General features: G+C 51.8%; 10 protein-coding genes across 10 annotated transcripts; 6 read left to right on the top strand and 4 right to left on the bottom strand.

Moving 5' to 3' along the window:
* Window positions 1–2,312: 2,312 nt before the first annotated feature.
* On the bottom strand, window positions 2,313–3,882 carry TRIREDRAFT_103147 (uncharacterized protein; the record flags this gene model as incomplete). The annotated part of the gene is made up of 3 exons (XM_006961334.1): window positions 2,313–2,603; window positions 2,661–3,524; window positions 3,601–3,882. 3 exons carry the CDS (start codon window positions 3,880–3,882, stop codon window positions 2,313–2,315), a joined length of 1,437 nt encoding a protein of 478 aa, XP_006961396.1.
* A 1,682-nt stretch (window positions 3,883–5,564) lies between these two features.
* On the top strand, window positions 5,565–6,251 carry TRIREDRAFT_32364 (uncharacterized protein; the record flags this gene model as incomplete). The annotated part of the gene is made up of 1 exon (XM_006960965.1): window positions 5,565–6,251. A coding segment is annotated over one exon (687 nt), but the record flags the coding sequence as incomplete, so codon positions are not given.
* Window positions 6,252–7,774: 1,523 nt separating this feature from the next.
* TRIREDRAFT_103145 (uncharacterized protein) lies at window positions 7,775–8,723 on the top strand (the record flags this gene model as incomplete). Its single annotated transcript, XM_006961785.1, has 3 exons — window positions 7,775–7,857; window positions 7,950–8,013; window positions 8,073–8,723. 3 exons carry the CDS (start codon window positions 7,775–7,777, stop codon window positions 8,721–8,723), a joined length of 798 nt encoding a protein of 265 aa, XP_006961847.1.
* Window positions 8,724–8,962: 239 nt separating this feature from the next.
* TRIREDRAFT_54048 (uncharacterized protein) lies at window positions 8,963–9,865 on the bottom strand (the record flags this gene model as incomplete). The annotated part of the gene is made up of 1 exon (XM_006961333.1): window positions 8,963–9,865. A coding segment is annotated over one exon (903 nt), but the record flags the coding sequence as incomplete, so codon positions are not given.
* A 1,205-nt stretch (window positions 9,866–11,070) lies between these two features.
* TRIREDRAFT_103143 (uncharacterized protein) lies at window positions 11,071–12,036 on the top strand (the record flags this gene model as incomplete). The annotated part of the gene is made up of 1 exon (XM_006961784.1): window positions 11,071–12,036. The coding sequence occupies one exon, from the start codon at window positions 11,071–11,073 to the stop codon at window positions 12,034–12,036; it is 966 nt and encodes a 321-aa protein (XP_006961846.1).
* A 1,103-nt stretch (window positions 12,037–13,139) lies between these two features.
* TRIREDRAFT_54239 (multicopper oxidase) lies at window positions 13,140–15,108 on the top strand (the record flags this gene model as incomplete). Its single annotated transcript, XM_006961783.1, has 3 exons — window positions 13,140–13,404; window positions 13,471–13,954; window positions 14,025–15,108. The coding sequence occupies 3 exons, from the start codon at window positions 13,140–13,142 to the stop codon at window positions 15,106–15,108; spliced, it is 1,833 nt and encodes a 610-aa protein (XP_006961845.1).
* Window positions 15,109–18,500: 3,392 nt separating this feature from the next.
* On the top strand, window positions 18,501–20,360 carry TRIREDRAFT_54997 (uncharacterized protein; the record flags this gene model as incomplete). Its single annotated transcript, XM_006961782.1, has 3 exons — window positions 18,501–18,784; window positions 18,849–19,052; window positions 19,106–20,360. 3 exons carry the CDS (start codon window positions 18,501–18,503, stop codon window positions 20,358–20,360), a joined length of 1,743 nt encoding a protein of 580 aa, XP_006961844.1.
* Window positions 20,361–20,674: 314 nt separating this feature from the next.
* TRIREDRAFT_53858 (uncharacterized protein) lies at window positions 20,675–21,697 on the bottom strand (the record flags this gene model as incomplete). The annotated part of the gene is made up of 2 exons (XM_006961332.1): window positions 20,675–21,244; window positions 21,326–21,697. Coding segments are annotated over 2 exons (942 nt in total), but the record flags the coding sequence as incomplete, so codon positions are not given.
* A 1,210-nt stretch (window positions 21,698–22,907) lies between these two features.
* On the top strand, window positions 22,908–24,851 carry TRIREDRAFT_103138 (uncharacterized protein; the record flags this gene model as incomplete). Its single annotated transcript, XM_006961781.1, has 6 exons — window positions 22,908–22,971; window positions 23,108–23,344; window positions 23,404–23,475; window positions 23,539–23,825; window positions 23,885–24,139; window positions 24,204–24,851. 6 exons carry the CDS (start codon window positions 22,908–22,910, stop codon window positions 24,849–24,851), a joined length of 1,563 nt encoding a protein of 520 aa, XP_006961843.1.
* Window positions 24,852–25,128: 277 nt separating this feature from the next.
* TRIREDRAFT_54227 (uncharacterized protein) lies at window positions 25,129–26,240 on the bottom strand (the record flags this gene model as incomplete). The annotated part of the gene is made up of 2 exons (XM_006961331.1): window positions 25,129–25,255; window positions 25,321–26,240. 2 exons carry the CDS (start codon window positions 26,238–26,240, stop codon window positions 25,129–25,131), a joined length of 1,047 nt encoding a protein of 348 aa, XP_006961393.1.
* Between the last annotated feature and the right edge of the window lie 879 nt (window positions 26,241–27,119).

The raw sequence follows: 27,119 nt of genomic DNA, 5'->3' as shown, positions 1-27,119 counted from the left end.
CTCCTGACGCTGTGGTAGACCAGGTGTATTTGCCCCCTTCTTACGCGAGATTGTCAGACTATCTCGTTGTGTCGACTCAAGGGGAAGCAAGTTTCGAAGTGTAAGAAACAAGTCAACAAGATAAAGGAGGCGAGATATTATAGGATTCTTATCGACAGCGCAAACACCAGGAGGCCAACGAAAGAGAGAGGATCACGATACTTGGGAGGCTTTGATGGGGGGTTCAACTGTGCATGGAAGTGCTCGCAGCTGTTATTTAAAGACGACCCAAATTGGGCAGTCAGCTCTTACACAGCTCTCCGGAACTTTGCGAGTCAGTCTCGGTTTCGGAAGTTTTGCTGCAACCTGCTAACAGCAAGCGCGTGGCCAAGAGCGTGGAGGCCGTGGAGACATGTGGAGGCAGCCCAGCCATAGTGGCCGATGCTGCCTTTACAGAGAGGCAACACTATTCGCCGTGAGTGCACTTCTGCTGCGAAGGTTGTTATAGCGATAAGCCAGATCTTCGGGCCAATGCCAGCCTGAGATCCGGCTGTCCAAGGTTTACCATGGTTGGATCTGATGCAAAACGTGCGGGAGGAGTCCCGTCTGTGTTGCCTCACTCGTGCAACCTCGAAATGACGACGGCCAAAGGATCCGGATGTTTGGTGGACTCAACATCGAATCATAACGCTGGAGTGCTTGGAAGTCACCACCCTGCTGGAGACTTGCAATCGGATTGTCAGGGCACATTACCGAATAGGTGAAGCTGCTTGGTGAGGCCTTTTGGCGATCTACAGTGAAACGACTCCGTCACGACGGCGATCAGCCCGGCCGATCGCCCTGGAACCATGCAACCATGTCTGCCATTGACTTTGTTTCTAGCGGAGGCGCTGAAACAAAACTAGGTGCTGTTTCCCCGTAGTATAATGGAGTTTGATGGAGATGCCTTGCCATGCTTACTGCCGCTGATGAGGTGGCGTGCAGGAGGTTGATGCAAGTTTCGCTGAGATGCCACAACTGAAGGGCTCTTCAAACAGGCACCGGGATCACATATCACATATCATTGCCCCTGGCTAACGCGAAGGATGAAATGGACAACCGTTGGTTTGCCAACCAGGGAATCACATGCGAAAGCGAACCTCCAGTTGAGGTGGGTGCGTGAGACGGCAAGAAAACTCGGAGCCTCCACGCGATTGTTTGCCACACGGCCACGCGTGTTAGTGCAAGGTAGTATAAAAGTCTATTATGTTGCTCAACGCAGAGGCTAGACAATAACCGCGCTGGATAACTGGAACCACGTCGCGCGCCATTTTGCGCCTCGTACCACGACGATGGCGGACTGTGATGCCCGGGCCAATGAGGGAGTGCGGAGAGAAGCCTCGGATGGCGGTTAGCTGAACGCCATAGGCAGTAATAATAGTTTGTGTGTGTTGATTCGTGTGGTCTCTTTGGGGAGCCTCGCTTCCCCGGGAAATGGTGCTTAGAAGGCGTCAAGGCTTGGCCATTCGGATACAAGCTTGAAAGATCCGGGGGGGGGATGCTAGGTTCGTTTGCCAAGTCGGAGAATTGCAAGCCCAGATATAGCGGGCAAAGCATCTGGCACAAGGCATATCCTGCGAGTTTTTCAGATGCCGGTCATTGTTCTAATGGAGTTGTCAAAAGAGGCACTCTAGTGCGAGAGGTGGTTGGACTGCTTCGTCTCTCTATACTCGCGGGAGATCTACTTGGAGATGAAAGGGCACACACTCTTGTTCAATTTGATAGCATGCATTAAAAAACAAATGTTTCAATAAAAGACTGAGCTTGACTTGCTGATACGCTCGGCAAAGAAGGGGAGGAGAAATAAGACAGAGAAAATGTGCCTAAGCTCCAGGGTAACGGTATGTCAGTGGTACTGCAAGCTCGACCATAGATATACATACAACTTGTTCGAATATCATTGGGACCTTCTTAAACATCTAATCGTATAGTTCTCTTGATAGTATGACCTTCTCAAGAGTGCCCTATCTGGTCTTGAACAAAGAAAATTCGTGTTAAAGATAGTTTGAAGATGCAGGCCAGGCAACTTGCCAATCCATTCCACAACTTGGTTGTAAAACCGAAACATGTCTGCTTGATCAAAGGGTTCTGATACGTCGAATGTTCATTATTCAGTATATCTCGTTACAGTCTTGATATCTACTTTCTGAGATATTGTGGCTGTTGGCCTCTTCGAAGCCTTGTCATCTGGTTGTGCTCATCCCGCTTATCCCCTCGCTTTTACAGGATATCTTTGCAGTAAACAAGATGGCGAGACAGACAATCAACATCTTCTCATAACATCATCACATAATCTACTCGGCAAAGTGCAGCCTGACCTTGACCCCCTCGCCCGGGCAGTTGGTCAATGTCAAGCCATGCTTGACAGGACCAACCTGCGACCCATCGATGCTGTCGATTCGCTGCATCGTTCTGATCACCACGTATCCGACTTCTGTCAGTGCAAACTGCTGGCCAATGCAAATCCTCGGTCCGCCATTGAAAGGAAGATAATCCCAGCCCGGTCTCCGCGACAGCCATCGCTCCGGCTTGAAGATTTCGGCATCGGGGCCCCAAATGTCTTTGCGGCGATGCATCAGATGAACCTTGATTCATGTTAGTTGGGAATGGCATGTACATCAAGTAAAGCAATGTCATCTTACCGAATACCCAACGTCTTGGCCCTTTGGTACGAATATCGGAGACTGTCCATCAACACCTCCACCCGTGGGCAGCGTCGTGTCGACTTGTGCGGTGCGGACATTCATGGGAACCGCAGGATACAGGCGAAGACACTCATTCAAGCACCATTGAAGATACTGGCAGCCCTTCATCTTTTCGAATGTAATCTCCTTGGGACTCGAGTACGTTCCGAATTCATCCAGGATAACAGCCCGCAGCTTGCGGAAGACGGATGCATATCGAGGATCGGCCATGGTGAAGAAGAACCAGCCCAACGTCGATGCCGTGGTGTCCCGGCCGGCAAGCAGGATGTTGAGGAGCTGGGATCGAAGTTGTTCGGGGTCTTGGGTTTCCTTGGCCAAGGCGTTGAGGAAGACGTACTTGTCCTCATTCACAGGCTTCTCACTGGCGCCCTGATGAAGGGCCTTTCGGACAAAGTAGTCGACAAATTCGTGGACCTGCTTCACCATTCGATGGAATTCGGGGAGATGGACGATCCAGTAATTGGGCCCCAGACGCGACCCGATCGAAAGAGTGTATTGCGCCCTGTCGAAGGCATTCGCGAAACTGCCGTCCTTTTCACCTCCGGACTCGCCAGCCTCCAGTTGGCTGTTGACGCTCTCTCCGAAGAGAAATTCGGTGGCAGAGTCGAGCGTGAGTCGGAAGAAGAGAGGTTGAAGGTCGACCAGGTCTGTCCAGCCGTTTGGTCCGACATGGCGATTGAGCACCGTCATGAGAGCTTTGACATGCCCTTCTTCGAGATTGAGGTCGCTGACTTGGCCGCGGATGAACTGTGGTCGCAGCAACGCTCTGGAGTACTCCCATTGCTTGCCATTGGTAGCAAACTTGCAGCCGCAACCAGTCAGCCAAATCTGCTTTACGAATAGGACAGTTGCAGTTTTGGCCAGTAGATGTACTTACGATGCCATGTCCGAGGAGCGGTTCGAAGTTTTCTGTTCGGTTGACACCCAAGCCGAAGTCCTTGAACTTGAGCGCAAGCATGGTCTGGATGTTCTGAGGATCCGTCGTCACCAGAGTATCTCGGAAGAATGGTGCCCTCACACGCAGCGTGCCGACAGGGCGACCATACTTCTTTGCGACGCGCTCAAAGTTGGCCTGGGCATAGATGGGGAAGACTTTCTTATGGCTTGCTCTCACGCCGTAGACGACGTCTGCAATGCCTGACGGATCGTATCCTGACATCCATACTGGGGGCTTGCATCCTAGCTCCCTAGACCGGGCTCTGTATCGGAGTCTGTCGCGGATTAGAGAGAAGATGTAGGCGAAAGCAACAACTGCGGCCGCGAGGCCTGCTGCTAGGGCCAATTGCATGCTGAACGAAGACGCTTAAGATGATGACATATGGGATGGCAGCAGGATAAGAAGTGTGGAGAGATCTAGGATTGACCCATATGATCAAGCTGGAAAGTAGATATGAACATTAACCAATCTTTAAATCAATGATAAGAACAAGAAAACGGGGACATGGCTGTGGCTATATATCAGCGGGCCGCTGGCTTCACACGAGAACAGCTGCATGGCCGTCTGGTGCGAGGGCAGCCCGGGGAACAGGAGCAACGGGCCAACTCAACGGCTGAGGACGGACCGCGATCCTCGCCCGATCCCGTTTGTTGGTGCTGCAAGCGAGGTTCGACATCCGTCTCCGCACGCACTAACCAAGGGTTGATTGCTTAGTATTGCCCAAACTCCAATGGCTATCCTGCGATGCTGGTTACATGGCGTCAGTGAAGACCCTAGTGCCGCGTGTCCATCACGACTAGCGGAGAGGGTTCTGCGGTCGACAACGGGATGCGAGAGGTCCGGATTGACAGCTGGAGATAGGTTTCACAGAGAGCGTTACACGCCCTGAATGGGAGAAATTCGACAGGGTAAGTTTGATAGAGAGCCAGTGGCTATTTGCGAGGCCTTTCAAGGTCTTTCCATCCTAGTATCTCTGTTCCCTGGCTTGGACTGCTGTTGATATCCCACAGCTGTTTGTGACGCCGTTAGTGCCTCCTCACTCACATGCCGGGGTTAGTCGTCAACAAGTCTGGTAGATGCGGGGAACGGGATGAACCTGAAGATACCGCTGGCGGGGAAAATAGGTACTGTCCAGATCTGCTATACTATTCGTGTCGTCTGGCATCCCTCATGACATAATGAATGCATCTCTCACGGATTTGGATGCTGAAGCCGAGGTTGTGAGCTGCGCGCCTGTGAAGGCATATGCTTGTGCGAGTCTCTTCGCTATTGGAGCCATTGGACGGAGACAAAGTGCTTCATGTCGACTGATTCGTCATTTCATATGTGAATGTAGTATTCGTTAGGAGCAGGACGTCTCAAAATGCTCGAAAACAAGCTGCTGAGTGGCTTGGGGCTTTAGCTATGCGTATCGTATCGGACACTTGCCGCTGCGGGATGTGGAGTAGCTGCGAGGGGGCTTAACGCGTTATCGACTGTTTATTCTTCTCTTTGTGGCGATAGGTAAGAGGGGTGCTGAAAGATTCACCATGAATTTCATTAGGCGTTTCGTGAATAAGACTGCGTTCATGTAATAGCTGCGACTTTTGTTCTCTCATAGAAGTTGATGATGATGTACAGGCGCAACGTCGCCATGCAGCGTCCATCGCCTCTCTAAGCGCGGCATTTCGATGGCTTAACTGTTCCCGAGTATTTTGCCAAGTATTAAGCCGGACAAGTCTCATATATCTCACTTGTTCGGACGTCTGAACTGAGCCTCATGACCTGAAGGGAGTCAATGCCTGCTTTATAACATCTTCTTGACCCCATCACCCGCCTGGTAATCGCCAAGCACGACGAGAAGCGACGAGATGGCGGTCGACAAAGACGGCGAACCATCAGCGCTCGCTATCCGCAGAGTCACGTACGACAAGATCCTTATCTTTGGCGACTCCCTCACGGAACTCAGCAGCGACATCCACTCGCTGTCATTTGCCCTCACACCCGCCCTCCAGCACTATTACTTCCGAAAGCTTGCTGTCGTTGCGCGAGGATATGGAGGCTACAGCTCAATGCATCTAAAGCATGTCCTGTTACCCACGTTGCGTGCGGAAACGGCCGCTGGAGAAAAGATTAAGCTGCTGGTGATTGAGGTTGGCACGAATGATGCGGCCGACAGAGACATACAATCCGTGCCGGTGGACACATACCGTGAGAATCTTGAGTGGATGGTGCAACAGGCCAAGAATTCAGGCGTCGAGAGACTTATTGTGGTGGGACCGGGGCCTGTGGACGAAGACATGCTGGAGCCTCCCATATACAACCGAGTGATGAAGAACCTAGAGTATTCGGAGGCAGCAAAAGATGTAGCAGCACGTTGTGGTGTTCCGTTCATTGATATGTGGCACACAATGATGGCACATGTTGGGTGGAAGAAGGGAGAGCCGGTGCCGGGTATCCTGGGCCATGGGGAAACAGTCTTCAGGGAGCTGTTGACGGATGGTGTGCATCTGACCGGGAAGGGCTATAGGATATGGTATGATGAGCTGCTTGCGGTCATTGTCAAGGATTTTCCGGATTTGCGGACAGAAGCGCTGCCGACGGTGTTGCCGCACATATATGATGTCGACAGGGAGAATCTTCCGGAAAGTCTATGGCAGGAGGTCGCAGTCAAGGAGTGAGCTGACGATGGATAAAGCGAGGTGTTGCTCAGGACTGCAAGCATGCGTATCTTATTATCGACTCGTGTCTATGAGTGATGTCGCGAGGTTTTGGCATTTCGGTTCTTGCTCACTGTTGTATGGAGTAGCAAATATCAGCGTTCTTACAGACTGTGTGGCAAGGCAAGGCGCAAGAGCAATTGATAAACCACATTTTTGTAGTCTCATATTGGCAAGTAGACAATGGTATCCGCTGGCTGTGTCCCCGACTGCAACCTCATATTTCCATGGCACAAGGTTATGGACAGCTTTGCCATGACCATTTAAAGATCCAGCAATCATCAGAGACTTACAGCCCAGATAATGTGGAGATAAGGAAAACATGTCTGTTTGCAGCACAACTCTGCAATAAACAGATGAGCAGATGTAACTTCACATACCTTACTAGTTGTCAAACAATGCCCGTAAAAGTGCCCAAGCAGAGGGCCAGCGCGACAAGCGCTTCTTGGTATAACGCAGGGTCAGTAGCTGGCAAGCCATATCTTACACCATACTTGCACTGTCTCAAGTCAATTGTGTTCTTTTATTAGGGATGAAAATGATTGAGCAGTCTCGTTGTTTCGGCTCAGCGTCACGAACTACAGCATACTCTGGTCATGATACCTAAGTAGAATTGATCCAACTCGTTACTCATCTCCGCTTCTAATCGTCGCATGCTATGGAAGCAAGCTTCAAGATGTTGTAGAGTATTTAGGCAACTCTACGATTGTGTAGAGAAGATCGTAGTATCTTCTTTGCTTGCTCCGCGGAAAAATGGTTCGTTGTAACCCTCATTGCATCATATCACGTCACAAATGACATGGAAGTTGATGACTGTTGCTGAGCATATCAGATCCGAAGCCTCTTTACTACAGATCAGGGCATAAAATCCGGACAAGGGGCAGAAGATTCGGTGCCATCCTCAACGGTGGAACGACCTTGCTACTACTCAGGTAGGTAACCACCTCAGCCAGCCAAATACAGATTGACATACATATGGTCGGCATACTTAATCAGATCATGGACTGTGTAGCTGATCCAATACTGGCCGTGGCATCAACCATGATGGTCCCGGTCATCAGCGATGTTACCATGATATCCCCAGAAGGAGTACTGAATGGTGCGCATCGACACAAGAACTGGCAACATGCATGGCCCTCTAGCTCAATATGGAAGCTACCCAATAGCAATACAAGCGAGCCTCGAAACTCGACACAAAGGGTTGGATAACGCAATTACGCCGTCTTGAGAACGGATTGAGGCAACGAGTCTTGCAAGCCGTCTGAAGCTGCCTCTACTCTACCAACAATGAACTCAATTACACATGTAGCTTGACAAGTATTGCTTCTCAGTGCGCCAATAACAATCTGCTCGGCATTGCCTGTGAGATGACTGCTGAATGAGCTTGTTGTTATGAGCCGGTTCCATGAGTTACTATGAGTCTTCAAATGTCACGCATCGAGATCCGCCGCATCATGCTCCATATGCATGCGACCTTGACTCAGGATAACATGTCGTTGTAAGTCGTGGCTCGCCAATCACGTTCAATCCAACAGTTACAAGCTTCCACCAGGCATTGTCGTCGTCAACAAGCTTGGTGCCCTTTCATAGTCGTTCGGCTCAATTGAAGACGCCGACTCGAAGCATAAAAGCTCACAGCGTCAACTTCAAAGAGGTGAGTATATCTCTCAATAGGAGACAACTAAGAGTCCGACTTTCACTACGCAACTACAGCTTTCCGTCAAAGCTATCATGTCTTTCAAGTTGGCGACGGCTATTCTGGCTTTAGCCAGTGGCATCTCTCAAGTCTCTGGTCAGATCTGTGCCCAAAACATCGTCACCACCCACGCGGGCCTCACGTTCTACCTTTACGATGACTCGATCCCAGAAAACAACTACCGGCCTCTTCAACTGAGGCCAAGCAAGGATGGCCAGTTCAGCTACCTCGCCATAGACAACACCTCCCCTCCGCTCCTCGCCAACCTAGACAACGGCGTCCTCGTCAGCGAAGGCCAAGCCTCTGACGGTACCATCTTCGACTTAGGCCCCAAGGGCTTCCTGCAAAACTACACCACGATCCCTCTTACAGTGCCCACTACCATAGGGCAGCTTGCCTTTGCCAACACTTCGTCGTTTCCGAATGCTTCGGACTCGAACTGGTTCCTGTCGGGAGCCAGCGGCACCAACACGTACAACTTGTGGCACAACGAGCCTGTAAACACTCTCAACGGCGTGCAGATCTGTGAAGCGGATTTTGATCTCAATGAGGATGGGACTCCGTGGTACTACTTCCAATATGTGGATTGGGTTTCGTACTTTCCGCCCAACTGCGAGTTTGTTGCGGTCTTGACAAATGTCAGTTCGTCGGACCAGCCAACCTGTTAAGGCCGCATGATGCATCTGGACTGCCAGGAGGTTGTTGAGGCAACGGAACGGGCTGCGATGGAAAAAGCAAGGACGTGGGATGGTGCAAGTGGTTGCTGGTCTGATGATGAAAGGCATCGCAGCTCATCTGGAGTCAGTCTCAGATAGATAGAGAATGAGAGAGCTCATAAGCCTAGTGCCGAGACCAGATATTCTCGTCATGCAACCCGAAGTGTTTCCCATCCATGTGTCTCCTTACATCAGGTAGCGATACTTGGTCCTCCGCCGTACTCAAAAGGGCTCTCAGGCTGTGCTTCATACACATATAATGTGCTGTTGTGTTGGTCTGGAAGCCAGTAGAATCGTAATTTACCATCCTCCACGCTCACGTCGACCGGATTCTGCGTCATTCGGACTCCATGAAGGCTCCTAAGCATAATCGGCACTTCAGCCAAAGGTTGCATCGAATTGGCATCAACCAAGGCAATGCCGCCCAGACTGTATCCGTGCTCAAGTGTCGCTACTCCAGAGCAAAGCATTACGCTCGCGCCGTGGTAGAGCTCGCTTCGACCAAGCCATTTACAGTCTTGGTAGTCGATAAAGTAGCTCGGGTTGCGGATAGTAGACCCAGGCTTTGGCCTCTGTGGACAGCAATTGCCTCTCGCCCCGTCTCCGAGAGTCCAAGTAGATGCGTTTCGGCCTCCCCAATTCAGTGCGGTGATGCTGTTCTTTGTGGAATCCCGTACGATGGTGCCCAAATGATCGTTGTATCGCAAGATTGTACGAGGTTCCAAGCTGTAAGGGTCAGCTTTGTAAACATTAGCTGTGCTGTTTGGCCGGTACTGGGCAAGGGTTCCCCAGATCCAGCGTCCGTCGTAGTCAATCCCGCCATTGTGATACTCTGCATCCCCTTCTCTCGTCATTGTCGCATCGGCGATCCTTTCCCCCTTTCCATTGTACACCATCAGATGGGCGAATCCTTTGCCTGGCGTCCGATCTGTGCCATTGATAGGAGGATGAGGATATTTCTGTGTGTGCTCCGTGTACTCTCCGCAGCTAATCACGTAGCGATCCGGACCCAGGCGGACGAGGCCTTCGGGCTCAAATGTGTCGCCCTGGAAGCTGATATTCGCAATGCTCTCCCATGCTGTTGTTCTGCCGAGTGTCTGAAACAGTCTGATGATCGTTTCTCCATCAGAGGTCGCGTGTGAGGGAGGGAGTGGAGAGGGCGCAAAGGGGATGTCTTTTCGGTAGATGGTGATGTTCAGCGGGTCACTTGTGGTAGGCAAGCATGTTGTGCTTCCCTGAGAGGGGTTTAAGCCGAGAGCATGTACAATGTCCGAGGTGATACGTGAAAACGGATAGATGACGACGAGGACGAAGATGGATATGGCAGAGACGGTGAGGATTGAGAGGTTCACTCTCGACATGGCAGCGGGCGGCTGCTTCGGACCAGCGCTAGTGATGCGGTGCAGGGAATATGAATCGAGCATGAATATGAGGCACGCGCGATAACCAGCGTGAATCACAGGATAGGGCAGTTCAGCGTTGGACTCGTACGTATGAAGTCTGTACTCTGTAGAGCCCGAGACATGAGCAACGGCAGAAATGGAGGCTTAACGAAGAGATAGACCGTGATGGCGTGAGGCCTTGTAGGAACCGTCATCACGTGGCGTCATCACAATTGTATAAACCATTTGACACTCACTCTTCTTAGCATTCTGTCATGTGCTTCACTTAGATCTGTCAATCATTTCATTGAACAACCATCAACTAATAACATCTGAAGACTATAGTATAGGTTCAGCATAGCGACGTCGTCGAAATGGATCGACAGTGACAAGCGATGGTCAGACGCAAGGGCATTGAATCAGATGGAATAAAGGCACCGGATCACCATGCTAAATCTCAGCTGAATTAGGCAATCATTGAATGACCCCTCCTTCAGGACCTGATATACTTACAAGCTGTTGATCAGGGTTCTGTTGATCAGGCAAGATCAGGGTTACACTGCCGGGTTGTTGTTAAAGCCGCAATCGGGTCACCCATGTTTGTTAGTTGGGGCCATGATCTTGATCTTACACCCAGCAGCACTGCCACTCACTCTTCTTCAGTCAAAATGCGTCTTATTTATCACTGCTGCCTTACGTAAAGTCGTCACGGCGTTCGTCACAGTCGCCGCCATAATCCAACCAGGCAGCTCTATTCCAGCTCTGTTGTTATACCACAATTCGGTTGCCTGGCTGGGAGCAGCCGGCCTTACTCGCCCTGTAGAGAAGGGGTGCGCTTACAAAAAGGCCACAACTCTCTAGCGAGCAGTGGGATTCGCTCGTATCCGGTCGTCTTCACATCGCAAGACAGAGCAGAAATGGCCCAAGAGACGTTCAGTCTCGCTGACCTTCCCTGTGAGATCCGATCCCTCATCTGGGAGGCCACACTGCCGCCTCCTCGCATCTTCCACGTCAAGAGCACAGCCGAATCCAGCCTCCAGAAGGTCCTCACCTTCCACCGGAGACACCCGCCGCCCGTTGCGCTCCACATCTGCGCCGAGTCCCGCGCCGCCGCCCTCCGAAAGGGAGGCTTCTTCCTCGCTCCGGACGCCCGCACGGGGCCTTGGTTCAACCCGAAGCGGGACATTCTGTACTTCGACCGCAACCAGCGCCACATGCTTCGCTCCAAGTTTGGCAAGACGCACATTGCCGGCTGGGAGCAGGTCTTGCACGTCGGACTGGAGTGGCGGGCCTGGTTCCGCGACGTGCCGCGGCGGACGGCGCCTGGGGACGAAGAGGTCCGCAAGCACTGGCGGAGCGTCGTCAGAGGGCTCTACTTTCACATGCCTGCGCTGGAGAGCATCCACTATGTGCTTCCGCGCGTGCGGCACAAGGGCGGCGTGACTTGGGGCAGGGAGCCCTACAAGGCAGCCGAGTACGAGGCCGAGGTCGTGCGTCTGCCAGAGGAAACGGAGATTCCGTGGGCTGGAGCAGGCATGGGCATCCGCAACGCGGTTCACAACGGCGCCGCGGCGGGAAATGCCGCACCGGGAGTGTTGGTTGTGCCTGGAGCCACGGAAGGGAGCAGGACTCTGTTGACCATGACGACGTGGGGGGATATCAAAGCCGATATGGTGGCGGCTTTGGAGGAGGAGCTGAAGGCAGAAGGAGGGGAGGAGGTGATGGAGCTGGACTGGACATTGGCAAATCACGAGGAGGGCAAGGAGGAGAGCAACACTTGCGTATTTCCAGGCAACCGGCTGCCCGAGGTCGCGGGATGGTGGCTTGTAAGGCGAGATGCGCCAAGAGAAGATCATCCCAGCATCAGAGAGTTTCTGTATTGATATGTTCTCCATTAAAACTCATCATGTGGGCTTTGCTTCGTATCTCATGGGCTGTGTGATGACGGAGAATGCCAGTAGTGGCTCAACGGCGTCCAATGTTGGTACAGACCGTCTCGGGCATCATCACAACAACATCTGCCCGACTCCAGAAGTCTTCACCAAGTCAGGCGCTAAACTAAGCATCAGCTTATTGTTGACAGAGGTTGTGTGCTTACACCTGCAGTTCTATTATTCGAGCCTCTCTCTGCGCGCCTAGCTTATACAGAGATAATGCCTAACTACAACAACGCAAAGTGCAGTTTCTCAACGCGCGCAATAGACGCAGGATAAGTCTGATCCGAACCATCGCCAAACTCAATTGCACTTAGAACAACTCAAATCATGGCGCTATCACAACTGGAAGAGGAATACTATAAGTGACTGCATGGCCCTAACCCTGCCGCAGCACAAATGACAGCCAAACTCTCACCACCAGCCACCGAATCAGATGCCGCCGCTGAACCTTGCCAGGCTGCAGGCTTGAAGAGCTGCTCATCAGCAATTCGACAAATGAAGCTTCTTACGGTATAGATAGCCGTCTCATAGGATTTTGACTCTTTGCTAGGAAGAAGTAGCTGCAGAATCTCTGCTGTGTTGGCGCGCTTATGTTGTGGCAGGTCCACGTCGACCGCTTACAGTTGAGCGAGACCAGCTGAAAGCTGATCACGATCCACTTCAACGCAACGGCTATCCTTCACCTGCGCTACCAAAGGTCCCCAATCGCCAAACGGGACAGGCATGCATACCAAGTGCAGGATGCCAGCAGTTTACTTCGTTGGGCACGGCGCCAGGGAGGCGGTCGTGGCAGGGGTGGAAGTGCAGTTGGATGACGGCTGCTGTATTATCGCACTCGACGTATTACACGTAGGTACCTGATGTATTAGAAGCCAGGCGAGTCGGTATATGGAACTGAGACACGGCAAGGTGTGCAGAGGCCACGATCCTCTGCGTGAAGCTGTAGTAAGTATAATTAGAGACTTCTCCCTGTTTTTTCTTGTCGTTAATTTCCTCTTGAAGGAAGGCTCTCAAGTCTGTGATCGGTGGATCACCAACTTGAATGCACAATGGCGCGGTTGTATGTGCTACTGTTTGTTCTCCTTGCCCAACTTTTGCCGGCTTGGGGCCTGCCGACATATGTGCCCCCTGTTCGCGTCCGCGAGTTCAACCTGACGGTGACATGGGAGAAGCATGCACCGGACGGCTTCGAGCGGTACATGTTCTTGATCAATGGCCAGTCTCCGGGTCCTACGCTCGAGGTTGACCAGGATGATTGGGTCGTTGTGCGTGTGCAGAATGATTCTCCTCAGAACATCACTGTTCACTTCCATGGTAAGGATACCACAGTGCCTTTTTGCACACTTACGCATGCATACTCTGTGCTAACTCTCGTTCAAGGCATTGAGATGATGAACACGCCCTGGTCGGATGGCGTTCCGGGACTCTCTCAACGAGCCATCGCTCCCGGCTGCCGCTTCATCTATGAGTTCGCGGCTACTCAGTACGGCAGCTTCTGGTACCACTCTCACTTCCACGGCCAGATTGAAGACGGCCTCTACGGCCCCATTTTCATCCATCCTCGCCCTCAGGACCCAAAGCCTTTCGAACTAATATCTGCTGACCCTCTCGATGTTGCTGCCATGATCGAAGCCGAGCGCACCGTCAAGCCCCTTGCCATTGCAGACTTTAACCACTTCACATCGCAAGAGAAGTGGGACATGGCATTGGCTAGTGGTGTGGAAGACTCATGCTATGATTCTGTCTTGTTCAATGGCAAGGGACGAGTGCAATGCCTCCCGAGTGCTGAGGTGGCGGCCAACCTGAGCGATGATCAAAAGGCTTTCCTCGCACTCGGCAACGTGACGTCTATGACTGATAAGTCGTATGTTTATCTTGATACTCCCTTCTTTCTTTCTTTATGATGTTCTTTCTACTGACTCGAAGCTGAATAGCTGCCTCCCGGCCTCATCCCTGGCTGCAATAGGCGGCAACCTCTCGACCAACCTCTCTTTCATCCCAGACGGAGCCTTTTCCGGCTGCAAAGAGACCAAAGGATCACTCGAAGTCATACAAGCAGAGCTCTCGTCGACTTCGTCATACCGATGGATCGCAATCGACATTGTCGGCTCCATCAACTTCATGACGGCCATGGTGTCCATCGATGAGCACGACATGTGGGTGTACGCCATGGACGGCTCATACATTCACCCGCAAAAGGTGCAAGCCCTGGTTCTCACCAACGGCGACCGATATAGCGTCATGGTGAAGATCAGCAAGGCTGGACGGTTCAACATCCGTTGCAACTCCATCAGCGCTCCGCAGGTGCTTGTCGGACACGCCGTTCTTGATGTTCACAGCAGCTGCGGAAAGACCAACACGGGAGAATCAAAGCCGTATATCAGCATCACAGGAGTGCCTCTATCGAAAGACGTGGTAACCTTCAATCAAGCTACGGCAGCGCCGTTCCCACCAGAGCCGATTGCCCAGAAGGCCGACGCCACGTTCAAGCTCAACATGAAGCTTGACGGCGCGTCGTATCTCTGGGCCTTGAACTCCAGTCGCCTGATGCCATCCGATCTCGACAACTCCCATGAGCTGCCCGTCCTGTTCGGACACCCCGAGCCCGTACAGAACAATATCACCATCTCGACTTACAACGGCACTTGGGTGGATCTTGTCCTTTTCGCGAGCACATTCCCTATGCCTCCTCACCCAATCCACAAGCACAGCAACAAGATGTTCCAGATTGGCGCTGGCGATGGGGACTTCACCTGGGACTCCGTTGAGGAGGCAATTAAGGAGAAGCCCGAGCTGTTCAACCTCGTCAATCCGCCGCGCAGAGACAGTATTGCTTCACTGCCAGCCATCACTGGAACGTCGTGGGTTGTGGTTCGTTATCAGGTTGTGAATCCGGGTGCTTGGTTGCTGCATTGTCATATTAGCAACCATTTGCTAGGAGGGATGTCGATTATAATCCGGGATGGTGTGGACAAATGGCCGACAGTTCCTCAAAAGTATCTGGATATGGGCTTGTAACTGGGAGCTACTGGACCTTTAATGAGAGGTTGGGGGCGCAGTGCTTATCAAGAGAAAGCTTTCTTAGGTGTTGATGTTGTGATGTTGTTGATTGATGTTATATATATGGCATTGACGCTTAAAAATTTGCATGATGGAGATATTTGAAAAGCCATTCAACGAGGCATGAGAACATGACAATGATATCGAAAATACATGTTCATGTCCAGTTCGCATGTTGGACATGCCCGGGATACAAATGACGCTAGATTCCGTGGGTCAGCCAAGTGCCCCTGTACGACTACGAGCAGTTCGACTTGCTACTGTAGATAGTTAGAAGTTCCTTGTACGGTAGAAAATTCCATGCGAATTTCAGAGGTATGTGTGTAAGTTCATGAAGCCGAGGGAGAAGATGAAGTGCTCCCCAGACTTTGCCAGGGTTGCCAGAATACAAAGGAACCGTAAAGTGCTGAGAAAACGGAAGCCTTTCCCGCAGTAGAAAAGCGTGATGCCAAATATACGAACCCTCGGCGGCCCACAGAAGCTAGCGCCGTTCGAATTTCGCGATTCTGTTCGAATTTGACACTTTCCATCATTGAGCTCTTCGTCCCGTCTTCTTCTAGCCAGGGCTAGCGGACAGATGGCCTCGCAGCAACGACGCCACAACACCAGAGGACGACATCACGACAGCCCAGAACGTCTCCAGAATGGCTTCTGATGCGCCGTCATCCGACGCGGCCGCCCCGGAGCGGGCTGTCCATGATTCCAGTGAACCTCCACAGCCACAGATGACAGATGCTGCATCTGGTACTGCAGATGCCGCGCCCAGGAAGACGAATTCTGAATCTCATACAACTGATTCCACATCCGATGCAGTTGATTCAACCACAATTACAGATTCTGCACCTGATCCGGATGATTCAGTCAAACCTGCGGACGCTCCACCCAGTGATACAAGAGTCGATACTACGGATCCCGCACTTCAAGGCACGGATGCTGCGACCAATTCGGCGGATGCTTCGCCCAGCACTACAGATGCAGCACCGCATTCGAGAGACTATGCGTCAAAGACAAGGGAAGCTACTCCTGATACCACGGATCCTGCACACAATGCTACAGAAACCGCAGCCAACAGCAGAGAATCTGCACACCCCGCCACAGAACCTGCAAATAACACGTATCCTACCCCCCGCTATCCCAGTCCTACTCCTGAAAATGGCCTCGGGCCTCAACATGGCATGCCGACTTCTCAAGGCGCACTTCCAGCGCCACAAACCGCGACTCCAGGGAGGGCAGCTTCTGGTCGGCAAGCTGCCGGCTCCAGTCATCAGGTGACAGCTCCCAACCAACGGAGCGCGGCTCCAGGTCATCAGGTAGCCGCGCCTCCATATCCGCCTCCATATCCATACCCACCATACCCAGCGCCGGGACACTATCCACCACCTGTCCAATACCTACCTTCTGGGCAATATTCACCCCCCGGGCAATATCCACTTCCAGGCCAATATCCGCCTCCAGGTCCATGGCCAGCTCCAGGTCAACATCCAGCTCCAGGTCAACATCCAGCTCCAGGCAAACAGCCAGCCCCAAGCAAACATCCAGCCTCAGGTCGACATCCAGCTCCACCTCAATATTCAGCTCCGGTTCCATGGCCAGCTCCAATCCCATACCCTCCCCCAGGCCAGTATCCTCCAGGTCAATACCCTCTTCCAGGCCAATACCCTCCTCCTGGTCAATATCCCCCTCCTGGTCAATATCCCCCTCCTGGTCAATATCCCCCTCCTGGTCAATATCCCCCTCCTGGTCAATATCCCCCTCCTGACCAAAATCCGGCTTACATGCCTCCACACCCTCATATGCCTCCTCAGTATTATATGCCTCCTTATCCTTATCCTCATCCCCATATGGCTCCGGGTTATTATATGGCGCCAAACCATCAAATGACTCCAAATCCTCACCCTCACATGGCCCCAGGTCCATATCCGTATCCCCCTCCGGGCCAATATCCATCTCAGGCTCACATGGCTCCAGGCCCGCAACCGCCTCAGAAACCACAGACCGCAGCTCCCAGCACAGGAACCGTGGCTCCCACTGCACAGACTGCGGCTGCTGGTCCGCAAGTCGCAGTTCCTAGTCCCCAAAATACGGCTCCTAACGGAGGACCTGCAATTTCAGCCACAGGAACCGCTTCTCCGAATTCACAGACCGCAAGCCCTGGCCCAGGAGCTGCAGCTTCAACATCAGAGGTAGAGGCTATAACTCCAGAAAACGAGAGCCCTAGCGGATATAAAGTTCCAAAACGCGTTCATCGAATCGAACGCACATTCTCAGTGGAAAAGAAGATTAGCGTTCTGACCTTCTTACAACAGCATCGCATTCCTACGGATAAGCGGCCTAGCAGGTTAAAGACGGGGATGGAGGAGATCGAAGGCAATCAAGAGGAGCAGGATGGCAAGTTCTTTCGGACTCCAACCTTTCGCGAAGCTGCGGCACACTTTCAGATCTCCTCTACGACAATTGCGACCTGGTGGAAGCAACGAGAAAAAATCATGGCCAAGGAGAGGAAGCGGTGACCTCTGTGTATTTGCCAAAGATTGCATGGCGCTTATCTTCTGGAATTGGACTTGTTTATTTGGATTGGGACATTATGTGCACGAATTCTTGTTGATCGAAGGGTGAAGAAAGATGATTTATACTACAGGGAGATAGATTCTAAGCGCCGCGGTCAACGGGATTCACCACGAACATGACACTCTTTTGCACGTACTAGGCGGCGTCCAGGAAATGAAGTCGTTTGTGTATACTTAATTCTTGCTTCCCGGCAGCTTATATGGTTCCAGAATAGCTGTAATTCCAGCAAGCTACATTTGGAATTACATAGTCTCAACATGTGACTACGGTCTCACCCCTTGTCTTAGAGACAGGCCCGGCAGCTGAGGACATGGCGCGATGTTGTCCGTCAATCGAGTAATGCCATACTGGACCATGGTTGAACCGTGGAATCCAAAGCATTATTATTTGCTGCTGCCTTGTTCCTACAGTTGTTTTATAGTTTCCCTGCCTCGCCTCCACACCGAGCCGCTCTCAAGGACATCTGACCCAGGCACTTCGCCAAGTCTCAAGAAAGGTCTCAGTTGGAAGCAGGCAGGGCATCATAACGCTCGGACTACTACCTACATGGAAGATACTCGTAGGACTTTGTGGGCCTCGCCTGTCTCACCATCTGCCGGGTTGGAATCAGCGGTGAATAGAAGAATTGATTCGGTCGTACAAGCGCCTTGTCCAACGTCTAGAATAGCCAACTACGCAGCAGCTTGTCATGGATATTTTCCTTGTCCCTAAGACCTTCAGCCGCTTCTTCACAGCATTCTCTCGCATCATAATTCTCAGAGACTTCCAAGCTCAATCGGACAATGCTTTTGCGAACAGCGAGCTTTCTGGGCCTTGTTTTCGTAGGAGGTACCGCTTTGGCCTCGTCACCAGAGGTTTTCCACCGCACCACGCCTGGAAACTGCAAGGTCCTTCCTGGAGATGCCGCTTGGCCAAAGGCTCCGGACTGGGCTGTGCTGAATAGGACGCTTAACGGACACTTGATTGCGTCGGTGCCCATAGCCAGTGCCTGCCACGATGCACCTTTCAACAACTACAACGCCGAGCTCTGTGCGCAGATCCAGGCCGGATGGAACGAGACGAAACTGTTCCAGTAAGCTTTCAACAGCCAGATGTAAGCGAGAAGGTGAAGCGTTGAGTCTAACGAATAGCAGCTTCGACCAGCCCGCTGACTTCTTAAACATGTACTTTGCAAACTATACTTGTGATCCCTTTACACCTCGGTCTACGCCCTGTGCTTTGGGCAACTATGCCAGCTACATTATCAATGTCACCGGTCCAACAGATGTTCAGACCGGTATTGCTTTTGCCAAGAAGAACAATATTCGTCTGGTGATCAAAAACACCGGTCACGAGTGAGCCTACAAGCACGAGAGCGGCTCGGGACTTGACTAACCAGTCTTAACAGTTACTTGGGCAAGAACACCGGCAAGGGTGGCCTGACCTTGTGGACTCACAACCTTAAGACCACTCAGTACATCCCCAACTACAGCTCCTCTTATTACCACGGCCCGGCCATGAAGCTCGGCGCCGGCGTTCAGGGCTTCGAGGCCTTTGCTGCTGCCAACGCTACTGGAAACCGAATCGTTGGCGGAACATGCCCTACCGTCGGCATTGCCGGTGGGTACAGCCAAGGCGGTGGTCACTCCATGCTCATGGCCGCCCATGGTCTCGGCGCGGACAATGTCCTCGAGTGGGAGGTTGTCACTGCTGCTGGGAAGCACTTGGTTGCCACTCCTACCCAGCACTCCGATATCTACTGGGCGATCAGCGGTGGTGGTGGCGGCACTTTTGGTGTTGTTTTGTCCATGACCAGCCGGCTTCACAAGGACAGTATCATTGGCGGTGCTTCTCTTACGTTTGACGACAGCAAGGTTGGCAATACTGCATTTTGGGAAGCCGTCGGCGCTTTTCACACTCTTCTCCCTCTGTTGGTGGACACTGGTAACAGTGCCACGTACATGCTCACTCCGACTCAGTTCCTCACTCTGGCCTTCACCATGCCCGGAAAGGATGTGGATGAAGTCAACGCTTTGATGAAGCCCTTCCTGGACGATCTCACCAAGCGCGGCATTGCCTACCAGTACAATCCTCGTGTCTCACCCAACTATTATGACCATTTCGGCCTCTACCTGGGACCTCTGCCTGAAGGATCCTCTGGCTACGCTCCTTTCACTGGTAGCCGCATCATTCCCCGCGACCTGCTCCTCGACACCAAGAAGAACGCCATCACCATGGACGCCCTCCGAAATGCCACGCTCACCAAAGGCTACACTCCGTTCCCCTGCCAGGCCTTCAACGTTTCTAACCAGCCACACCCAGATAACGCCGTCCATCCTGCCTGGCGCACCGGCTTGTCTGTCTGCCTAATTCCAGGTCTCTGGGATCCTACGGCTACTCCGGCTGAGATGCAAGCTCGTCAAGACTTTGCCGCCCACGTTTTGCAGCCCATGGTTGATGCTGCTACCCCTGGCGGTGGCGTCTACCTCAACGAGGCGAACTACAAGCAGCAGGATTGGCAGGAGGCCTTTCATGGGTCGAATTATCCCAAACTTCTGAAGATTAAGCAAAAGTACGATCCTGATACTCTATTCTATGCCAATGTCGCGGTTGGCAGCGAGGATTGGTACTTGACCAGCGATAACAGACTTTGCCGTTCGTAGGTTCCGGCTGGCTGTTCGAGGGTTGATGTCATCCCGCGGTGGCTTATCTGTGAGGGTCGGACTGTGGTAGATGTTTCGTCCTGGTACACCGTAAGATATGTGATGGGTGGATGGGTGGGGAGAATACGATTATGCTGGCAGTTGGTAGTCGAGCTCATGAACGGTGTCTGCAACATCAGGTTGGTCTCATGGCTTCTGCTTAATATATGTCAAAGAAAGAAACGCATCTATTGCTTCAAAGAAATTTTGAGCCTCTAGCGGACGGATTCGTATAGGTGCAAGTGTCCGATCATGATTCTCACAGTCTCATATCTCTAAGCCGTTGAGGTATTCACGTGCTTCTTCTCCTGCCTGAATATCACCCGCAAGTCCTTTATAAGCTCAATCAAAGCACGCAACGCCACCAAGCTAACCATGCACACAGGCCCCAAAATGGCAAGCAGTGTAAATGCATAAGATGCTTGTTGAAAGGCCGTATTTGCCTGAAGCCGCTCTGTCGCAAGGCCAACCTGCATCGCAGTCAAGATCAAGACTAGATATGCAGTAATGGCAGCGATCCACGCGAGATTATCACGGAAGAAGCTGCTGTAATTGTTCCACCCGCCAAAATACGCTTCAGAGAAGAGAAACTGTTTCGTCCGATGGATGACGTTGATGCGGGACAAGCGAAGCTCTGCTCGGACGAAGCGAGGATGGACCTTGGATGAACCATGCTGAGCAATGATTTCTCTCACTAAACGCTGCCATTGTGCCCATTTGATGGGTGAGTCGTCTGTTTCTCTTGGCAGAAGACGCTTCTCAATAGCAATGGAAAAGTCGCTTTCCGTAGAGATGAGGCAGGCATATGTATATAGGAATCCGCGAGCGACTTTCCGCAGGCGTTCCTTGCACGTAGTGTTGGGTGGAGGAAGAGGATATCTCGACTCCATAGCCGGCTGAGACTCCATGCTAAGAACGCTCCCGACGCGGTCGCTGCACGAACAATAGTCGTGACATGTGAGATGAGTTTGCCAAAAGTCGGGACTCAGGAGAAACCGCGAAAGAGGCTTGACAAAGAGTTTGCCATCGCCACTCCACAGGAGATGCAGGTCGATACGGTCTGCAAGGACAATGTTGCGACCGATGGCGACTTGCAAATGCAGCTGAGTGGGAGGCCTTTTGGCCCCGGCCAGCCACAGATGCTTGTCGATGCTCTCCAGTTGCTGCAGCGATAACTCCGTGTCCAAAAAGGCGGCTACATTCTGTGACGGGTCGGCGACCCTGCGACGTCTTCGGCCGCTGATAACCTGTTCGTAGAAATGGTATGAGGCCGGTAGCAGATCGGACGGGTCACTTTGTTCTTTCAAGACGCGTGTAGTGAACTGAGGGGGGCAGCAGTCAGCAGTCAGCTCTGCCTTCGGGGTTATAATAGGATGTATTCACCGGCAACTGCGTATGGTCTTGCTTCATCACGAAAAGTGTAAGTGATGTGGAGAGATGTTTCTATCGCGCGTTAAGGGATTGATGATGGCTTAGGGCACGGAGCGAGGGAATGTCCAGACGCGGTTTAGTAGGTAGAAGCTTCATGTCAGGTGAAGAGTGCTGTCCAGATACTGGGGTACTGAAGAGGTAATAGGTGCAGCGTGCCCTGCTACTGGGTACTTTGTGCGACCTTCCAAGTGCTATTGCTGTCTGATTCCAACCGGGGGATTGGAACGATAAGAAGTAAGGTATGGTTTAGGATCTGAATATTCGCAATGCTGCTCGTTTCAATCAATGCAGTTGCTTCGAACAAAACCTCACCACTGTCTTCAAAGAGACCGGTAGAAGCTTCAGCTGTCTGTACAAGACGCGCTGTAAGAGAACCATGATACCCTAGACGCCTCAACACATTTACAGACATGACGCAAATGCCTGCTTCAATGGCTTGCAATGGAACTGTATCCTGGTGCAATTATCAAGTTGATAATGAGTAGCTCGACACCTTCTTCGCCACTACGTAGCACCAAGGCTCCGTCGAAACTGAAAGGTGTCTTCGTGCTAGGGGATTACCTCTAGGATTCGTGATTACTTCAACTCCTGCGCTGTAGAGAAACCCCCCAGCAATCAACGCCTTTTCAGCTGCGTATAATGGGTAGCACAAACCTTGAAGACACACATAACTACCGACAATTGACCTTCTCATGTCGCAGCCTTGACTGCCTCCTAGTGTCGAAGTTGCCTAGAAAGGAGACTTCTTGTACAGCGCGTAAGGTATTCGCAGTTTGGCGACTTGAAACCCGTCCCCTACAGAGTCCATTACTAATGAGTGTGAAGAAAAGTCAGTCACATGATGCCGTTCTTACACAGTGCCTGTTTCCAGCATCAAGTCGTGCAGATTCTCGAGGCTGGGTCTTGAAGATTTTGGCCCGCGTTCCCCACTCCAGCTTAGCCTTCCATTGACATTCAGCATTTGACGACTCCGACAAGTGAGATTTCAGCCAGGATAAAGAGTCGTTACATCCATTTCTCATCTTTGGTATCGAATTACTTCAAGGTCTGGCGTGCACAACAAGTTTGCGCGTCAGCATGGCTCCAGCACTCACCAGCAGCGAGCCTCCGAGGGCAAAGAAGTCATGTTTCAGTTGTCGAAGTATGTGAGATTCCCCGGTCCACCATTTAGCGTCACTTGCGTCCTTCATGCCATGGGTTTGGCTTCTGGTGGCGTTATATGATGCTTGGAATCCCATGAAGATCATCACTTATACATCGGGACTAACACCCCTCAGCACTCAAGATCGCCTGCGACAAAGCCTTGCCAGCATGCACGGCCTGCAAGACGCGCGGCAAGACATGTTCCGGCTACAATGAGAACCTGTCATGGCCGCGCAAAGGAGACAAACGACGCGCTGCCACAGCCAATGTGCGTAGCCGGGGCAGTTACCGAGCGAATCCGGCGGTGTTTCTGAATACTTCCAGCTGGGACGTGAGCTTGTATCGCGAACACGTCGATACAGGAGGGCATAGTGAGTGGAGCTAGCCGTGGAGTTGGAGTTGGTATAGCCTTGGTCTGACCTGATGATAGTTGGGCATATGGGAGCTTGGACGCCATCGATAACACCAAGCACCTCATTATGGTCCACCAAACTTGGCTTTTGTAAGACTGAGTCTCATCCAATCTGACAGCATGTGGGTTGTCTTGTATACTGAGATGCAGCAGATGGACCCCAATTGCCCTCGGCGATCCGCCTCGTCACATCAGGCAGCTTTCATGACGACGTTTGCGGTCTGTTATACCGAATGTCTTTCGGCGACGATAGCGTACACGCCATGTCTCTTCGCCATTCCATGAATGCAATATCGCTGCTTTCTTTGCACAAGACGAATGAGGCACTCAGATACAAGATCCTTGCAATATCAAATCTCAAGAGCGCCATCATGCAGGGCCTCGATAACCGATCTCGACCACAGGCCATTGCTGCTAGCCTGCTGTTGACCTTGTACGAGGTAAGCAATGAGGAGGTTTCATCTCTTATTGGATGTATATATCTAACCCGCCTTTGCAGGTTCTCAGTCAGAGCGGCAAGACCAATGACTGGTCAGTCTACTTTGACGGCTGCATGAAGATTGTCAACTCTGGCTTCAACATCCATCGCCGATACGCAGGAGACTGTGCAATCCTGCTCAACTGGGTTCGCTATCATAAGACGCTATACAAGTTTAGCATCAAGCATTGGCAGCAACGGACTCCGCAGATGGAGCTGATGGCCAAGTCGGAAGTTCTTGTGTCGGATTCAGCATATGATATCGATCTTATAACGGTAAGAACAACCCATGAGGCACGAGCTATGCCAACTTATCAAGCTCATACTGACGAATTCATAGATGCATAACATGCTGGGCTGCTCGCCTCAGGTGCTCGACTACTTAAGCGAAGCAATGGACCTTGTCAAGAGCCGGGATGACCCAAACTATTTATCCCTCAAACGCCTGCGCGCCATCAATGAGCTCGAGCTTCGTCTCAAGAACATCGACGACTTGCGTGACTGCTTTGACGTGGAAAAGGAGGGCATCACAATAAGCAAAGCCACGGAGATCATGAACGATCGGCTGTTTCAATACGCACTGATCATTTACGTGGATCGAGTTGTCAAAGGCGCCTTCATGTCTTCAACGGCCGCCCAGAGCGCCGCCGCCAAGGCCTTTGCCCTCTTGGAGAAGATCCGGCTATACGACAGGCCGTTCCCTCTCTTCATCCTCTCTATCCAAGCAGAGACTGACGAGCAACGACTACTCATTCTAACAACCATACAGCGAACAATGGAAGCACGGCCGATGAATAATCTAGGGTCAACAGAAGAAATGATCAAGAAACTCTGGGCTCAGCAGGATTTGCAGGGACCGGAGCAAGCAGATGCGCTGTTCCTGCTGAATGCTGTGATCAGCGCCAGCAGCATGCCGCCGACTTTCACCTCGCCTTTTGTCATCAATGCCATTACGGGTGCGCACGCTGTACCGTTCTTATCCATTTGAGGCTACACGAAGGGAATACAAATGTGTTTGATTTCGTGTTGAGTCCCATGAGATAGCGTTGCATATAGACATCAGGAAATTGACGCGTTCCGCAGCATTGTCAGGCAAATGGAGCTGATCTCTCTCGAAAACTGAATGCGCAATGTGTTTGACAAATTATAAATGTAGTCTGAATTATTTGCAACAATGTTTCAGTGAGCGGCTATAGACAAAGGAGATGCTAGAGATTCAAGGACAAAAGAAAGAACAATGTATGGCAAGTCCCCTCAAGCACATTTCATGGCTGACCACCCAAGGACCGGACAATATCAGTGACCTTTGCAAAAGCGAGTTCGTCCAAGGTCTCCCTCCACAGCCTCTCTGCAATTGTATGACCCTCAGGTGTGTAGACGAGCGGTGCCATCCTGAGCGAAAAACATTAGCAGAATGTCTTGCCTAGATTTATGGGCTACGATTTTGGACAACTTACGGCTGAACCTTTCCGTCTTCAAGATACTGTCCGTGTGACTCTGGACCCTGCTTCACAGCTGCATCGGTAAACGCGCGAGCTCCTACCGACGCCTGGCGCCCAAGCAAGGATTGAAAAGCCCACATCAACAACTTATCCAAGAGGCCGTCATGTTCGCGTGCCAAGCTGGACTTGCACAGACCCGGATTCGGAGCATTTATAATTGTAGAGGACAGCGGCACCCTCTTCACCAGCTGCGATAGGAACAGTTGCCCAAGTAACTTGGAAGTGGCATATCGATCTTGGCTCTTGAACGACTCGGGTTTATCAAAGCCAGCAAGTAGCGGTACTGAGTTTTTCTCCTTGAATCCGGCCCATGCGGCTGTGTCGGAGGAAACGAGTACAAGGTGGCCAGGCTGTTCGACGGTGTTCTTGTCCTCCAAGATGGGAATAAGTAGCAGTGTGAATAGAGCGAGGCCAAGGTAGTTGACTTGAACAGTTTCCTCATGGCCTGTAAACTTGTTCTTTTCAAAGTTCTTCTTGATGAGACCTGCGTTATGGACGGCTATATCGAGCCTCTGCAGCGTTTTGGTGCGCTCTGCAAACGCGACGATGGAGTCATAGCTCGATAGATCGAGCTTCCACACTTCGATGACTGGTGGGGGAGTGCTTGAGTTTTGGCGCTCCAAGAGCAGCTTCTTCGCCTCCTCGCCCTTTGATTCACTGCGGACTGCGAGAATGAGCCTGCTGAGGCCAAGGTCAAGGAGCTGAGCACTGCATTCGAAGCCGAGGCCAGTGTTGGACCCTGTGACGATGGCGGTTTGGCCGCTTAAATCTGCGTCCTGTCGAGTCCATACGGGGGGTTCACGGAAGAGCTGCCGCTGAAAGAAGGCGAGCATTGATGCTCGCTTCTCTGGCGTGATGTCGAATGCTGGTGCCATTATGGAAGATTGAACGGCTAAGAAGCGCAAATAGATTTAGATGAGCTATGGTGTATATAATTATGGGTGGAGAACTGATATTCTTTTCACATCCATCACCAGCATGGAGATGCCCAAGTCTTTTATATCAACAGTCGCTGTTCCTTTGAGGAGATAACCGGCCCCATGCTTCATGCTTCCCGGACCACGGCTCCGGCTCGCGCTTGCTAAAATCCTCCTCCGGCAGCCCTCGACTGGCTTGGCGAAACCTGCATGAGATACATGTGTAAATGACGAGAACAAGTCGTGTAAGTCATAGACACGGTTACTAAGCCATACACCACTCCTATCTACTAGAATCAACAGCGAGGCCGGAATTAGCCAGTCTTAGTGCCGACCAGGAGCGCGACTCTCGACAAGCTTGGCGAGTCCGGAGTCCGGAGCCGTTTGCGCGAGGGTTGGGCAAGTATTGGAGATAGGAGCTTTTACATGATTCGATGGAGCGGCAGTCAATGCACGATCCCTGTATGGTACATTGATCTTAATCATCAACCTTATATGCGAAAGGTACCTGGTGTGGGGTGATAGAAGGATTCTATCGTGGCGTTGGGTCCGGCGTTAACGGCGATCCTGCAGCCAGAGGCACGAGCCGATCGTCGAATCTGTACCTAGGTAGATGAAACTTCGATAGGGTTCTGATCTTCAGCCGGGCCCAACTTACTGGTATCTGTAAGACGCTTTGTGCAATATTCTTTCCTGCATTCTGCAAGCTCATTCCATATAAGTATGTATATAGAAGGCGATAGTCATAGAAGATGTTGGCCTTTCAGATGTATAGCCATCGGCGAAGGCATGCCAAGGCGTCTTGGAGAAACGTCTGGCAGGGGGGCTGCGGCATCC

The sequence above is a fragment of the Trichoderma reesei genome, assembly GCF_000167675.1.
Source record: "Trichoderma reesei QM6a unplaced genomic scaffold TRIREscaffold_1, whole genome shotgun sequence".
Taxonomy (NCBI): domain Eukaryota; kingdom Fungi; phylum Ascomycota; class Sordariomycetes; order Hypocreales; family Hypocreaceae; genus Trichoderma; species Trichoderma reesei.
This window is presented reverse-complemented; position numbering and strand designations above follow the sequence as displayed.